Here is a 15,145-nt window from a genome sequence, read left to right on the forward strand (position 1 = left end):
TCAACATGGAGAGAGCTCAAAAACATAATACTGAGTAAATAAAATCATCAAGTTGCAGAGTAATATGTTTAGTGTGCCAAATCAGAGCCTCCCAATACTATATTTTCATGGTTACATGTATACCTCACAGCAGTATTTTAAAGTGAAGCAGAAGGGTTCACCAGGTTGTGGAGAGTGAGGGCCGTGGGGCCCAGCGGAGGCGCGAGGTGTGACTCGCACAGGCTGCTGCCACGGGCAGGCTGGGTGAGAGCTGCGGGAGCGGAGGCCTGCTGCACAGGCTCCTGGAGGAGAGAAGCTCAGGGCGAGGCTTGAGGGAAAGGGAAGGTCAAGGGAATGCTATTTTTTAAAATATGTTTTTATTGATTTCAGAGAGAGAGAGAGAGAGAGAGAGAGAGAGAGAGAGAGAGAGAAACATCAGTGATGAGAGAATCATCGATGGGCTGCTTCCTGCACGCCCCCTACTGGGGACCCAGCCCACAACCTGGCATGTGCCCTGACAGGGAATCCAACTGGGACCTTTTGGTTCCTAGGTCAACGCTCAACCATTGAGACACACTGCCAGTCAGGGGAATGTTATTTTAAAGAAGAAATTGAAGGCAAAAATCAATGGCAAATGGTGAAATAAAGTAGCAACTAGGGGGATCACTGCTAGAGAGGAAAGGGGGCTGCAGAGCATGGACCCCGTCCTTGCGGGGAAAGGAAGGCTCCCATTCTTCTGAGAGGGGAGGAAGGAGTAAGAACAGGTACAAATACAGGTGAACTGCCGGTGACTGAGGGGCGGGAAGTGTCGGGAGTCAAAGCTGGGTCTTCCCAACACACCTTTCATTTATGCGGTGCTGGCTGCCGGGTCTGCGTCTGGAAGTTTCTGTTTGCCTATTTGGCCTGGAGTCACCCTCCAGGCCGTCGTTAGGAGGTCCAGACACACCTATTCTTTCTTCCCGCTGGGGAGTGTTTATATGCCGCACAGATTGCAAGATGTAGTGCGCTCTCCTGGCAGAGGTGAGTCTAGACGTTCAAGGACACGACTGGTTCCCCCGGGCAGGTTAGTGAGTGAAGGTCGGCAGTGGACGTGAGAGCCGGCCCTGGAAGCCTGCAGCCTGTCCACACCGAGGACTCTCACGCTGGGTTCCCGTCAGACCGCTCTCTGTTGTTGAATAGGAGGGGGTTTTCTCTGTTTGCTTAAAAACCTCTTTGAGTCAGTGTTCCCTTTCAAGAATTAAGGCTTTAGGTATTTCCCTAGCAGATTATTGCTTTTCCTAATTCGTTCGGTACTTGGGTCCGGTTAGTGAGAATGGATGCTAAGTAGAACGTAATTTCTGGAGGACTGATGTCAGAGCACAGCTCCTTCTCTGCTAGGGGCTGTCCCCCGGGGACGCCGGGTACTGGAAGACGGTATGAGCAGTCGTAGGCATATAGGAGAGACTTTATTGCAGACTAAGTAGCCATTGCTAACGGACCCATCAGGCAAAACAGATCTGCAAAGTAGCCGCACCAAGCAGCCGCGCACCGGCTGGTCAGTGACAATCTTTCTACCAGCTTAGACAAAAGAGGCTGCTCGCCAAATAGTGACCTCGGTGTTTAGGTCATAGGAAGGCACGCCAGCCCAGTGCGTACAGTAAACTGCCGTGTCGTTGCCTTTGCACACGCGTATGGCAAAGTGGTCTTGAACATCCGGCATATTCTGATTAGGGTTCCCACAACTGATCATGTTGTTTTCAATTCTTCATGGTATAAGCTTATATAAAAAGAACTAGCTTCCGTTAAGTGAATGTCAGTATTTCTGCATCTATCAGTCAGCTCTTCATGTGTAACAAATCCTCCCAAACTCAGAGGTTTCAAACAGCTCACTGTTTAGTTGCTCAGGATTCTGAGTTGACAGTTTGGGCTGGGCCTAGCTGGGTGGTTCTGCCGGGAGGCCAGGCTTAGCTAATATCCTTTGGGGTAACGTGTGTGCGTGTGCGTGCGTGCGTGCGTGTGTGTGTGTGTGTGTGTGTGTGTGTACACAGCAGGTCAGCTGGGGGCTGACTCCTGTCACTGGGCTGCCTCATTCACCCAGGGGCCTCCCGCCCTCCGGCCAGCGAGCCTGGGTCCACGCGCACAGTGGTTTTGGGTTGCCGAGTGCAGCAAGAGAGAAGCGCTTCCTGTTTGCTCCTGTTCGTTGGCCTAAGCCTGCTGCAGACTGACCCCGACTCCGGGGAGGAAATGACCTCCTCCTCCTCAGTGCGGAACCTGCGGTTTGGTATTGCCGCCATGTGCGGCGGGGCGGGGAGAGTCCGCAGCCTTTCAACTCATTTCACAAGCCAGACACACCGCCCTCGCGGCTCACCTGTGTGCGGTGTGTCTCGGACGTGGTGGTGACACATGTGGCTGTGCTGAGTGGCCATGTGCTTGCAGAGAGCTGCTGGGGCCCTGGCTGGGAGCTGCCCTGGCTGGGAGCTGCCCTGCCAGAACTGCGGCACGTGCCCAGCCAGTGTGCCAACCGGTGAACACGTGCCTGCTCTTTCCTCCCAAGGTTGCCGACACTCCTGGTGACCGAGTGTGTGCTGGTCTACATGACTCCGGAGCAGTCTGCAAACCTAATCAAGTGGGCAGCCAACAGTTTTGAGACCGCCATGTTCATCAGCTACGAACAGGTAAGAGGAAGGACAGGAAATCTGCATCCGGCCCCGAAGCCAGGGTGGCTCTCCCTCGGAGCACCGTACCTGCTTCTGCTCTTTCTTTTCCTTCTGCCCCCGCTGACCTCTCCTCTATTAGTCAGTGCCCGCAGGTCCGCTGCTCCAGAGCCCTTCACCTCCAAACGTTTAGCCGGAGCTTTTGGAACTGCTGTCTTGGCCCTTATGGAAGGTTCTGGAGTTCCTATTTGATCACTGTATTTACTGTCCTATCCAGGCAGAGCCCTGGATGGAGTTTTGGTTGCCTGCCCAACTTAACTCAGTAATTTTATCACAAATACAGAATCGCCTGCATCCTCATGTGTATTAATGCTCACATGCCTTACATTAATTAGTTGCCCTGTAGGGGTGGCAAACTCATTGCCCTCAGAGGTGGGCACAGGGTGCAAGGGGAGGAAGTTGGCAGATGAGTGCTGTGGAGGGTGGGGACTAGGGGGCCTGGTCACCCTGCTCCAGCTCCCGAGAGTGGCCCTCTGCAGTCCCAGCCAGTCACACTGTGTGGCCTGTGAGCCTCCGGTTGCCAGAGCTCTCAGCTTTTCAGAAGTTAGAAAGCAGAGTTTTTTAAAAATATATTTTTACTAGAGGCCCAATGCATGAAAATTCGTGCAAGAGTAGGCTTTCCTTCCCCAGCTGCCGGCACCGGCTTCTCACCGGCACCCGGGACCCGAGCTACTTCACTCCAGCCCTGGCTTCATTATTATAGATTGATTTCAGAGATGAAGGGAGAGAGAGAGAGAAAGAGATAGAAACATCAATGATGAGAGAGAATCATTGATCGGCTGCCTCCTGCACACCCCCTACTGGGGATCGAGCCCACAACCCGGGTGTGTGCCCTGACCGGGAATCAAACTGTGACCTGGATCATAGATTGACACTCAACCAATGAGCCACGCCAGCCAGGCAGAAATGCAGGATTTTAATGTAACATTTCCTGATTTCTAAGTTCACTGAGTCTGGTCCTCTGGCTGCGGGTTTGCCGACTGGGTTGTTTCAGAGCTCTGGGATTGTCCAGCTTGGGTCCAAAGCTGGCCCTGGATCTTATCGGCTGTGAGACCTGAGGCAGAATTGCTTGGGGTTGTGAATCCCCGCTCTGGAGGTGACTGCGTAGCTGTGTGGCCAGGATGCCTTACATAACCTCTCTGTGCCCGTGTCCTCAAATGAAAAATGAGGATGGTAAAGCCCGACTTCATCGTGTTGTTTACAGCACCCCCGGCTGTGAAGGCAGTGCTGGCGGTTAGTGGCCCTCTGAGCCCCTGTTCTCTGTTCGTAAAGAAAGAAGATGCCACCTCGGGCTTGTGGGCATTCATGAGATCTGCACATGGAAAGCACCGAGGCCATGCTTGCTGATTTACTGTTTATTTTAGTTTTGTTTAGTTGTATTGATTTTGTTGTCTATCTTATTTTTTATTTTACACTTATGGCAGATGAGAGCAGTGCCAGTCTTGCCCACGGTCACGTGATTATGGGCAGACCAGGGCTAGACCTGGGCTCCTCGTCCCGCCCACCCAGTCCTGGCTCCTGTGTAGGTGGGTCCTGGTGGGTTGATTTCTTCCTCCCTCTGTGCCTGGGGGCGGTCCTCAGACTCAGTCTGGCGAGTGGGCGTCGTGCAGCTGGCCTCCTCGGCCTCCTCTCTTCTGCGGTGAATAATCCCAGGGAGCCTGCTGCGGTCAGGGGGCCACTCCTGGGGAAAATGAGTCCGCTCTCCTGTGTTCCCCACATCTCGGCTGTCTGCTGCTTCGTTCACCTGGCTTCACCGGTGTGCTCCTCTGTCCAGCTGCACCGGAGGGGCGGTTCAGCGAGTGTAGGCCAGAGACCCTGTCACTTCGGAGCAGGCCTGGGAATGGGCCAGTGCCCAATATGTTGTCCACACTGTCCCCAAACCGGTTCCGATCCCCCCACAACGTAACTCAGTAATTTTATCACAAATACAGAATCGCCCGCATCCTCATGTGTATTAATGCTCACATGCCTTACATTAATTAGTTCCTAACTAGTTTAAAATGACAAAACCACGTGGACGATGACAACTACAATAATGATGATAATGGCGAATGCTATGCTGTGAGTTTCACACATGTCAACTTATTTAATCACAGCAACCCACAGGGAAGGTACTTGTCCTCGTGGTTTTACAGGTGAGGGGACTGAAGCACAGCGGGTAGGCGGATTGGTCAGAGTCTCCCAGCGGTCAGATGTCAGGCCGGGACTCACGCTCGGGCAGTGCAGCGAGGGAGTGTGTGTGACAAACGCCCTCCCTCCCGAATGAACATGTGCCATCTGACGCCTAGTGCCACGTAAGCCGTGCACATGCAGCACAGGAGAAAGCACTGGCCACCTCACCTGCTATGGTGAATCTTTGCTGCTTTGAATATGACCAAATAACAGTGCATACATGTCATAATAGACGATGTCTTGTGGCATTCGTGCACAGACAGAATTATTTTTTTAACTTTTTGTAAATGCCTGTAGTACAACAGATAGTATTGTGTGTGGTTGTTGTTGTTTTTTTAATTCTCACCTGAGAATATTTTTCCATTGATTTTTAGAGAGAGTGGAAGAGAGAGGGAAAGACAGAGAGAAATATCGATGTGAGAGAAACACATCGATTGGTTGCCTCCCACACGTGCCCCGATCAGGGCCCGAGCCAGGGAGGAGCCTGCAACTGAGGTACATGCCCTTTGCTCCGCAGGCCGACGCTCTATCCACTGAGCCAAACCGGCCAGGGCAGTGGTTGGCAAACCGCGGCTCGCGAGCCACATGCGGCTCTTTGGCCCCTTGAGTGAGGCTCTTCCACAAAATACCACTTGCGGGCGCGCACGTACAGTGTGATTGAAACTTCGTGGCATATGCACAGAAGTTGGTTTTCGGTTCTCAAAAGAAATTTCAATCATTGTACTGTTGATATTTGGCTCTGTTGACTAATGAGTTTGCCGACCATTGGCTAGGGCTTAATTAGAGTTTTTTACACAAGTTTTTTTTATCCAAAAGTAACACTGTGTGCAGATTAGAAATGTATCGAATAGTACAGAAGGGCAGACAAGGAAAGGTAAGTCTCTCCTGCCCCCGACCTCAGCCCTCTCACCTGGGAAGCAACGTTGCCAGATTCCAGAATTTTCTCTGCATATGTAAATGTAGAGATCTTTTTTTCCTTAAAGGCAGATGGGAGAATACAGTAGACCTTCCCCTGGACCTTTTTTTTTCAGGAGTTCTTAGAGCTTAGAGATCATCCCATAGTGGATGTGTGTGTCTTTCCTGCTTCCCCGGCTCTGTGGGATCCCATCGGGTAGAACACGCAGAGTTTACTGAGCCCGGGTGATGCGTTTAGCGCTCCGACTCCCCGAGCTGCAGCGCTGCTGCAGACGCCCTGGCACCTCCGCGCACACGGCCAGGTGCGCCTGCAGGAGAGGCTGGGCCCGGGCGGGTTCTCGAGGGTCCAGCTGCCTCCAGGGGCCGCCGGTTCATGCCCCGATCAGCACTGCGCAGACTGCGTGGCCTGAACTGGGTACCAGCAGACCTCAGTCCTCACCGTGGGAAGTGGGGTGCTGTTGTGTTTTGCGTGTGTGAGAGAACACCTAATGGCGACACCGGGCTGCTCTTCCCTCCCCAGGTGAACATGGATGACCGGTTTGGGCAGATCATGATCGAAAACCTGCGGAGACGACAGTGTGACCTGGCGGGGGTGGAACCCTGCAAGTCCTTAGAGTCCCAGGTGAGCAGAGGGGGGCGTCCTCTCACACCTGGGCCAGCCTGGCAGGAGGAGCGCCCGCCCGCGGGCCAGGCTGGTGCGGCACCAGTTCTCACGCTGGTGCAGTCCAGCCTGCTTCCCCTGTTGCTATCAAATGCATATTTCCCGCACCCTATTATTTAACTTTTTATTTTTTTTTTATTGATTTTTTACAGAGAGGAAGAGAGAGGGATAGAGAGTTAGAAACATCGATGAGAGAGAAACATTGATCAGCTGCCTCCTGCACGCCCCCTACTGGGGATGTGCCCGCAACCAAGGTACATACCCTTGACCAGAATCGAACCTGGGACCCTTGAGTCTGCAGGCCGACACTCTATCCACTGAGCCAAACCGGTTTTGGCTATTTAACTTTTTATTATGCATTTTTCAAGCAACGGAAAAGTAGAGGGAATAGTAAAACCAACAGCCGTGTCCCATCAGCCAGCTTCAATAATTAGTATTTTGTAAATGCTGTTCATTCCCTCCAAACTTTTATTGGTGGCGATATTGGAATATTTTAAGGCAAATCCCAGATAGTATATAATTTCCCTCCCAAATACTTCAGTATAAATCTCCAGTAGACCAACAGGAATGATGATACCATGATAACAGCTTAGAAACTGGCAGTAACTCCATCGTAGCATCTAACACCCAGTTCACGTCCAGTTTTCCGCAGTTATTTTTTAAAATGTTCAGAGTGGGTGCACTTGAATCTTTTTAAACATGTTTTTGGGTTTTTTTGGCTGAAGAGATACCTCCCACTCCGCCCTCATTGAGATAGGCACTGCATGTTCAGTGCAGACCGTTGGGGAATAAGAAGAAAGACGGTAGGGGCCAGAATGGGCTTTTGGAAGGAGGCATGTAAGGAGTTCTCAGTGCTTAGACGCCCGCATTCACCACCGTGCCCGCGTTCTCCATTCTCTCCCTCCTCCGCACGGCTCAGAAGGAGCGGTTCCTGTCGAACGGGTGGGAGACTGCGTCGGCCATGAACATGATGGAGGTGTACAGCAGGTTACCGCAGACCGAAGTCAGCAGGTACGGCACCCTGTCTTGTCCTCTAACGCAGACGCCTGTGAACCACGCTGCCTGACACACAGGAAACACTCGGCCCCGACGGGAGCGCAGCAGCTCAGCCGAGATAGGGTTTGCGCCCAAACAGGCGACCTTCACCCACCCTAGGCTGTCACACCTGCCGAGCTCCCAGGGCTGCCTCCACGGGGGACGCTGTGCATGGCCCTCGTGGTTGGAGTGGAGGGAAGGTCTGCTCTTAGATTTTTAAATGGCCTTTTCCTCTTACTGTAACAAATACACGCTGGTTCTAAAAAGTTTTCAAGCCTGTAAAGCAGCTGAGGTTTAAAGTCGTGCTTTCTGCACCCAGGCCCTCTGAGAGCCGCTCACATGTAGGTGCCCCCTTTCCCTCACCCAGGCCCTCTGAGAGCCGCTCACATGCGGGCGCCCCCTTTCCCTCACCCAGGCCCTCTGAGAGCCGCTCACATGCGGGCTCCCCCTTTCCCTCACCCAGGCCCTCTGAGAGCCGCTCACATGCGGGCTCCCCCTTTCCCTCACCCAGGCCCTCTGAGAGCCGCTCACATGCGGGCGCCCCCTTTCCCTCACCCAGGCCCTCTGAGAGCCGCTCACATGCGGGCGCCCCCTTTCCCTCACCCAGGCCCTCTGAGAGCCGCTCACATGTAGGTGCCCCCTTTCCCTCACCCAGGCCCTCTGAGAGCCGCTCACATGCGGGCGCCCCCTTTCCCTCACCCAGGCCCTCTGAGAGCCGCTCACATGTGGGCGCCCCCTTTCTCTCACCCAGGCCCTCTGAGAGCCGCTCACATGTAGGTGCCCCCTTTCTCTCACCCAGGCCCTCTGAGAGCCGCTCACATATATGTGCCCCTTTCTCTCACCCAGGCCCTCTGAGAGCCGCTCACATGCGGGCGCCCCCTTTCTCTCACCCAGGCCCTCTGAGAGCCGCTCACATATAGGTGCCCCTTTCCCTCACCCAGGCCCTCTGAGAGCCGCTCACATGTATGTGCCCCTTTCTCTCACCCAGGCCCTCTGAGAGCCGCTCACATGTATGTGCCCCCTTTCTCTCACCCAGGCCCTCTGAGAGCCGCTCACATGCGGGCGCCCCCTTTCTCTCACCCAGGCCCTCTGAGAGCCGCTCACATGTAGGTGCCCCCTTTCTCTCACCCAGGCCCTCTGAGAGCCGCTCACATGCGGGCGCCCCCTTTCTCTCACCCAGGCCCTCTGAGAGCCGCTCACATGTAGGCGCCCCCTTTCTCTCACCCAGGCCCTCTGAGAGCCGCTCACATGTATGTGCCCCCTTTCTCTCACCCAGGCCCTCTGAGAGCCGCTCACATATATGTGCCCCCTTTCCCTCACCCAGGCCCTCTGAGAGCCGCTCACATGTAGGCGCCCCCTTTCTCTCACCCAGGCCCTCTGAGAGCCGCTCACATGCGGGCGCCCCCTTTCCCTCACCCAGGCCCTCTGAGAGCCGCTCACAAGCGGGCGCCCCCTTTCTCTCACCCAGGCCCTCTGAGAGCCGCTCACATGTGGGCGCCCCCTTTCCCTCACCCAGGCCCTCTGAGAGCCGCTCACATATATGTGCCCCTTTCCCTCACCCAGGCCCTCTGAGAGCCGCTCACATATATGTGCCCCTTTCTCTCACCCAGGCCCTCTGTGTCAAGTATATCTCTAGTGACACATGATCTCGCTCATCTAGGGGAAATGATGAACAACATAGACTGATGAACAAGAACAGAACCAGAAACAAGGAGGCATCGATCGGACTAGCGGGCCTCAGAGGGAGGATAGGGGAGGTTGGGGGGATGGGGGAGAGATCAACCAAAGGACTTGTGTGCATGCATATGAGCCTATCCAACGGTTAAGTTCAACAGGGTGTTGGGGCATCCGTGGGGAGGGGTGTGGGATGGGAATGGGGGGATGAGGACAAATATGTGACACCTTAATCAATAAAGAAATTAAAAAAAAAAAAAATTCCCGGGCAGGGCACATGCCCTGGTTTCGGGCTCGATCCCCAGTAGGGGGTATGCAGAAGGCAGCCAATCAATGTTTCTCTTTTTCCTCTTCCTTCTCTCTAAAAAACAACAACAATGAAAACATATTTGAAAAGAAACACACTGCGGGCACGTGGCCATGCTCATCTCTGGCCGGTGCTGGCGCCTGCCTATTCGGTTTCTGTCACTATTCTGTATTTCTGCTCTGTGCTTCCTCCTGCCTTCGGTATGGTTGCTGGTCTCTTGAAAGATAATGAGGAACATACTGGTCTTGCTTCTGCACAGCCTTCTTCACTGTGGGAAGCACGACTTGTCTGCCAGTCTGTATGTCTGAGCTGTGAAGCGCTGTCTCCACGTGACCCGGCCGATGCCTCCTGGGTTGTTCTAGTTTTCCGTCCCCGCGGCTGGTCTCCGCTTGCTTCCTGTCAGGAGGGCTGTTGTGAAGAGCCCGGCCTGGCACCTGTGATGGCTCTGGGCTCGCAGCTCTCCCGGGAGCCCAGGGAGGAGTCGCACGGCTCCGGGGCAGGCGTTCGTCTCGTGTCGCCAGGGCCTTCGCAGGCACATGTCCCAACGGGGGGTGAGGGGGGACAGCTCCGGTGCGTCTGCCCTGGGCTGAGCGGTCCCCCACTCGAACGCTACGTAGTTGGAGTCCACATTCGCCAAGGGTTTTGGAGGGTACTGTGCATACAACGAAGGCCGGGGCAGGCCCGTTGACCGAGCCGGTGCTGCGTGTGCAGTGTGTGCTGCGCCCTTTAAAAGCACAAGAGGAATAACTGGCCCGAACCGGGCAGAGAGGAGCCTGCGTGTGGTGTGGCATTCGCAGCCGAGCTTGGAGGTCACCTCCTTGTTAGGGTGCTGGTTTCTTCTGGAACTTGGTATTAGGACGCCTGCCTTGAATGTCTTCTGTTTAGTTGGGAACATTCGTTAGGAAGCAGCCAAAGTCCTTTATGGATAAACAGCCTCACTTCAGATGTGACCCTTAGCCCCGCACACCGAGGCAGGAACACACACGTGCAGAAACGTGAAATGTCAAGCGTGCACATGCGCACCCCTCCCCCCCCACCCACAGCCTGGGCAAAGGCAGTGCCCAGAGCTCCTGTTGGCTGCTGTGAGTAGTAGAATGTGGGCCATGTTTTATTTTTTATACTTTTTGGAAATGACTGCATTTCACCCTCCCCCCCCACAGTGTGTGCATATGACAGAAAATACTTAAGAAACCTGTTTCATGTATTTGTACATGTTTCTGTGTGTGCATACCTTTAAAAAGTTGGCATTTAAAATGCTGTTTGGAAAAATGCAAGCGTGATTAAGAAAAAGAAACGAGCAGAGTGAAAACAAAAACCCTCACCCTACTCACGGCTCGTCACTACCTTCTGGTGGTGTTTTTTTTTTTCTTTTTTCTTTTTTTAAAAAAATATATTTTATTGATTTTTTACAGAGAGGAAGAGAGAGAGAATAGAGAGTTAGAAACATCGATGAGAGAGAAACATCGATCAGCTGCCTCCTGCACACCCCCCACTGGGGATGTGCCCACAACCAAGGTACATGCCCTTGACCGGAATCGAACCTGGGACCCTTGAGTCCGCAGGCCGACGCTCTATCCACTGAGCCAAACCGGTTTCGGCAGTGTTTTTTGTTTTTCTAAGATGGTTTGCTCTTGGAAAGTTCTGTGCACATATGAGCACAGCGCCTCTCGGCAGAGATGCGGTAAATCACGCTCCTTACTTGCTAAGCCACCTGCTGTCTGAATGTGTGCTGCGTCTCCGAGGCTGTTCTGCAGGCTGCAGTGCCCGTGCGTGCTTGCCCCGCCAGCTGTCTCTAGGCCAGGGTCTTTGCTGTCCCTGCGTGGCGGCCGGAGGCTTCAGTGAGTGCTCTGGGACGCGGGCCTGGGACAGTGCAGGGTAGGGCATGCTGTGAGCTGACAGGTGCCGCTGTCCTGATAGGCAGCCCTGTCTCGTGACCCCTGCTCGGGCAGGACGGCGCCTCCCCAGTCCTCTCCCTGGCATGCTGGCCTTGTGATCCTCGTCCGTCCGAGAGGTGGGAAGGCGTCAGGTATTTAAATCTACATTTCTTTTCTCAAAAATGAGATTGAAAACCGCTTGTTTTTCTTTTCTAATGGACTTGTCTTTTAAAAATTAAAGTATAGTTAACATACAGTATTATATAAGTTTCAGGTGTACAACATAGTGATTCAACATGTATATACATGACTGTTTTCGCTTTGCTGTGCATTATATTCTGTAACTTATTTAAAACTTTTATTGATTTTCATTTTATTATTCTTATTTTTACTTTTGTTAATCCTCACCCCAGGATATTTTTCCCCATTGCTTTTTAGAGAGAGTGGGAGGGAGGGAGGGATGGGGGAGAGAGAGAAACTTTGATGTGAAAGAGACACATTGATTGATTGCCTCCTGCATGTGCCCTGACTGGGGCCAGGGATCAAACCTGCAATCTAAGTACATGCCCTTGACTGGGAATTGAACCTGTGACCGTTGGGTGTGCTGGCTGACACTCTAACCATGGAGCAACACTAGCCAGGGCAAACTTTTATTGATTTTTAGAGAGAGGAAAGGAGGGGGGGATGGAGAGAAGTCCAAGGAGAGAGAGGAAGAGGGAGAAACATCGAGTGAGAGAGAAACATGGATGTGAGAGAGCAACAGTGATCAGTTGCCTCCTGCACCCACCCTTACCAGGGTTTGAACCTGCAGCCTGGGTATGTGCCCTGACCGGACTCGAACCCACCACCTTTTGGTGTACAGGACAATGCTCCAACCAATGAGCCACAGCCAGGGCTGTAACTTCCTGAAGTGGAAGTGTGTGCCTCTATTCCCCTTCACCTTTTCATCCTCCCCCTGCACCCCATCTGTCCTTTAAATGAACTTTTGACGTTTTTCGTATTGAAGTACAACAGCTCTTTATGCAGCAAGGGAATCTATCTTTGTTATTTACGTTGCAAATACTTTTTCTCGTTTGTCTTTTGGTTTTGCTTATGGTGCTTTTCCTTCTTTTTAATAAAATACGTTACCATGGAAGCGCACCGTGGCTGCTACTTGCAGGCTCTTTCACGCGGCCCGTGTCACGAGTGCCTTGTCCTCGCTGTTAACCGTGCTCACGCGTCTGTTCTGCGTTGACTCTGCAGGATCGAGTCCCTCGAGTTCCTGGACGAGCTGGAGCTCCTGGAGCAGCTCATGTGCCACTACTGCCTGTGCTGGGCCACCCGCGGGGGCAGCGAGCTAGGTACCGTGCACTCCGTCTTCGCCGCAAAGTGGGGACCCTTTACTCCGCAAGGAACGTAAGACATCCTGAGTTTTGAGTGCAGAGGGCACTAGCGACCGTGCCTGTGCCGTGACCGTCTCGGGATTGGCCATCATGTCCTGTGTCCCACACACAGAAGCGGGAGGGGTGTCAGAGAGAGCCCGCACCAAACCAGCCAGCCACCCGTGCAGGCATGCGCAGGATCGCTGCCGGGGAGGCGGAAGACCTTGCGTTTAAAACAATAGTGATCTTAGTCAAAGTGACCAAGGTCTGTCTTTTCATCACTTATAGCCACGTTTCCTGGGTGGTAAACACGGACCGGGTGTCCCTCACCCACTGTGGGCGACGCTGCCCAGCCGGCCGAGCAGGGCTCCCCTGGTGCTCCCGGGACCGGGGCCTTGGTCCAGTTTCTCCTCACAGCTTCCCACGTGCCCCTGCTTCCTCGGGGTGACCCTCGGGCGTCTGCAGCCTGTGGGGAGTGGTTAAGATCCCAGTTTGGGCCTTGAACGTGGTAGCTGCCCTGAGAGGGGCAGCTGTGGACAGGCAGCTGACGCAGCGGGAGGACGTGACCGAGGCCGGCTCTGACCCCGTGAGAAACTGCAGGCTGGCACAAGGCAGTTAATCATTGCCCTGGGCCTGTCTCCCCACTGCTTTATAAGTTTACTCAGCTGTGAGCTCAGCCCACAAGATTCTTTTCTATTTGTTTTTTAATTTAAAACTAAAGGCCCGGTGCATGACATTTGTCCCTGGGGCAGGGGGGAGGGGGTCCCTTCAGCCTGGGCTGTGCCCTCTCGCAGTCTGGGACCTCTCGGGGAGCAGGGGAGCAGGCCTAGACCGGCAGTCGGACATCCCCTGAGGGATCCTTAGCGTTGCCGCGGAGGCAGGAGGGGCTTCCGCCATCACCGCTGCACTCGCCAGCTGTGAGCCCGGCTTCTGGCTGAGCGGCACTCCCCCTGTGGGAGTGTACTGACCACCAGGGGGCAGCTCCTGCATTGAGCATCTGCCCGCTGGTGGTCAGTGCACATCATAGTGACCAGTTGTTCTGCCATTTGGTCCATTTGCATATTAGCCTTTTATTACATAGGATCACTTAGTGGGGTTTTTATATTGGTATTCCCCTCCCAATTTTAAAAGCAATGTAATTTTTGGTAGAGCCTTTAAAAGCTAATAAAAAGCATGATGAAGAAAATAGCCACGTGGCCCGCCACTGAGCACCTCGAGTGACTTTTCTCCTCTGCTTTTTCAGCTCTTATGTTGCTGGCAGAGTTGAATTTACAGGTTGTGTAGCTTTGATTGCTGATCTTTTCAACTCAGTATTATAACATGAGCATTCCCCTTGCTATTATCAACTCAGTGAGTGTAACTTCAATGGCTATGTCCGAATTTACTTAACTTTCCCCACTTTGGAAATGCAGGTTGTGGGTAGTATTTTCAGTGGACTTTAGATTTTAGCGTGACAGTGTGGTGAACATTGTTATGACGGGGCTTCCTTTGTCCCCACCTCCCCTGGCTGCCATGATGTCGGTACACGTGTATGCGGTGAAGAACCGTGCCTGCATTTGTTAACTAGGCATGCGGCCCGCCGGCCGCAAGTTTGACATGCTTGCATGGTTATGGGGCTTTCCTAACCCTTTCAACTGCCCGCAAGCATGGCCTCATGTGGGCGCGTGTCCCTGTGCCAGCCCGTCTGAGGGAGCAGGACGGAGCTGCAGCGTCGGGTGGCCTGTGCGGGGTGTCGGGGCGGGGCCAGTCACTCCCACCTCCAGGTTGTCTCTTCGGGAGGCTTTGCAGCTCTGTGTTTCCCCTCAGGTCTGACGGAGATCACTTGCTAACCTGGTCGACGCAGAAGCTGCAGCCGCCAACCTTCCCGGAGCTGACGTGCGGGGCCCAGAGTGCTGGCCAGGCCGTCTCCGTGCACCCCACCCCCCAGAAATCGGTTCCTAGGGCTGCCGCTGCACTTCCTCTCCTGTCGGCTTACCAGTTAAATAAACCTCCGCTGCCAGTGGCCTGTGTGCTGGTCCTGTCCGCGTTTGCCATTAGTCGTATTTATCAGGCACCTCTGTGCATCCTAGCAGACCCTCCCATTGGTGCTGACGAGAACAGCCCACACTGGCCCGGGAAGGTTGCATCCTGGAGGCTGAGACTGCGGCAGGCAAGTCGGGGGTTTAGTCCAGCTTGGCTGTCATGGGCTCAGCACCAGTGACTCCGTGTGGGGCCTGTGGTTTGTCAACTTGAAGGTCATCACGAGAGGAGAAGCCTCCAGGGGCAACGCCTTGCAGGAATGCAGGTGCCTTGCAGTGAGGCGCTGCCAGGCCGCCCAGAGGCCGCGGAGCCCCGGGAGGGAGAGGAGGGTCGGTGAACAGGACCTAGGATCTTGCTGAGCTCCACACGGAGTCAAGTTGTCTGCAAACAACTTGCTAAACAGCGACTGCGTGAGGACAGAAGTGACCTGGGAGAGCTCTGGGAACATGTGAGAC

At 53.9% G+C, this 15,145-nt stretch overlaps 1 protein-coding gene across 1 annotated transcript in view; it reads left to right on the forward strand.

The window, feature by feature from the left end:
* Positions 1-14,670, forward strand: part of LCMT1 (leucine carboxyl methyltransferase 1) — a 44,166-nt gene extending 29,496 nt beyond the window's left edge. The window contains exons 7-11 of the mRNA XM_008152770.3: positions 2,513-2,633; positions 6,280-6,381; positions 7,340-7,431; positions 12,553-12,650; positions 14,478-14,670. Of these exons, the coding sequence (XP_008150992.1) occupies positions 2,513-2,633; positions 6,280-6,381; positions 7,340-7,431; positions 12,553-12,650; positions 14,478-14,500 (436 nt within the window). The 3' untranslated portion in view covers positions 14,501-14,670. The remainder of the gene's footprint in view (positions 1-2,512; positions 2,634-6,279; positions 6,382-7,339; positions 7,432-12,552; positions 12,651-14,477) is intronic.
* Positions 14,671-15,145: the final 475 nt, after the last annotated feature.

This window comes from Eptesicus fuscus, chromosome 4 (genome assembly GCF_027574615.1).
Source record: "Eptesicus fuscus isolate TK198812 chromosome 4, DD_ASM_mEF_20220401, whole genome shotgun sequence".
In the NCBI taxonomy this organism is placed as follows: Eukaryota; Metazoa; Chordata; class Mammalia; order Chiroptera; family Vespertilionidae; genus Eptesicus; species Eptesicus fuscus.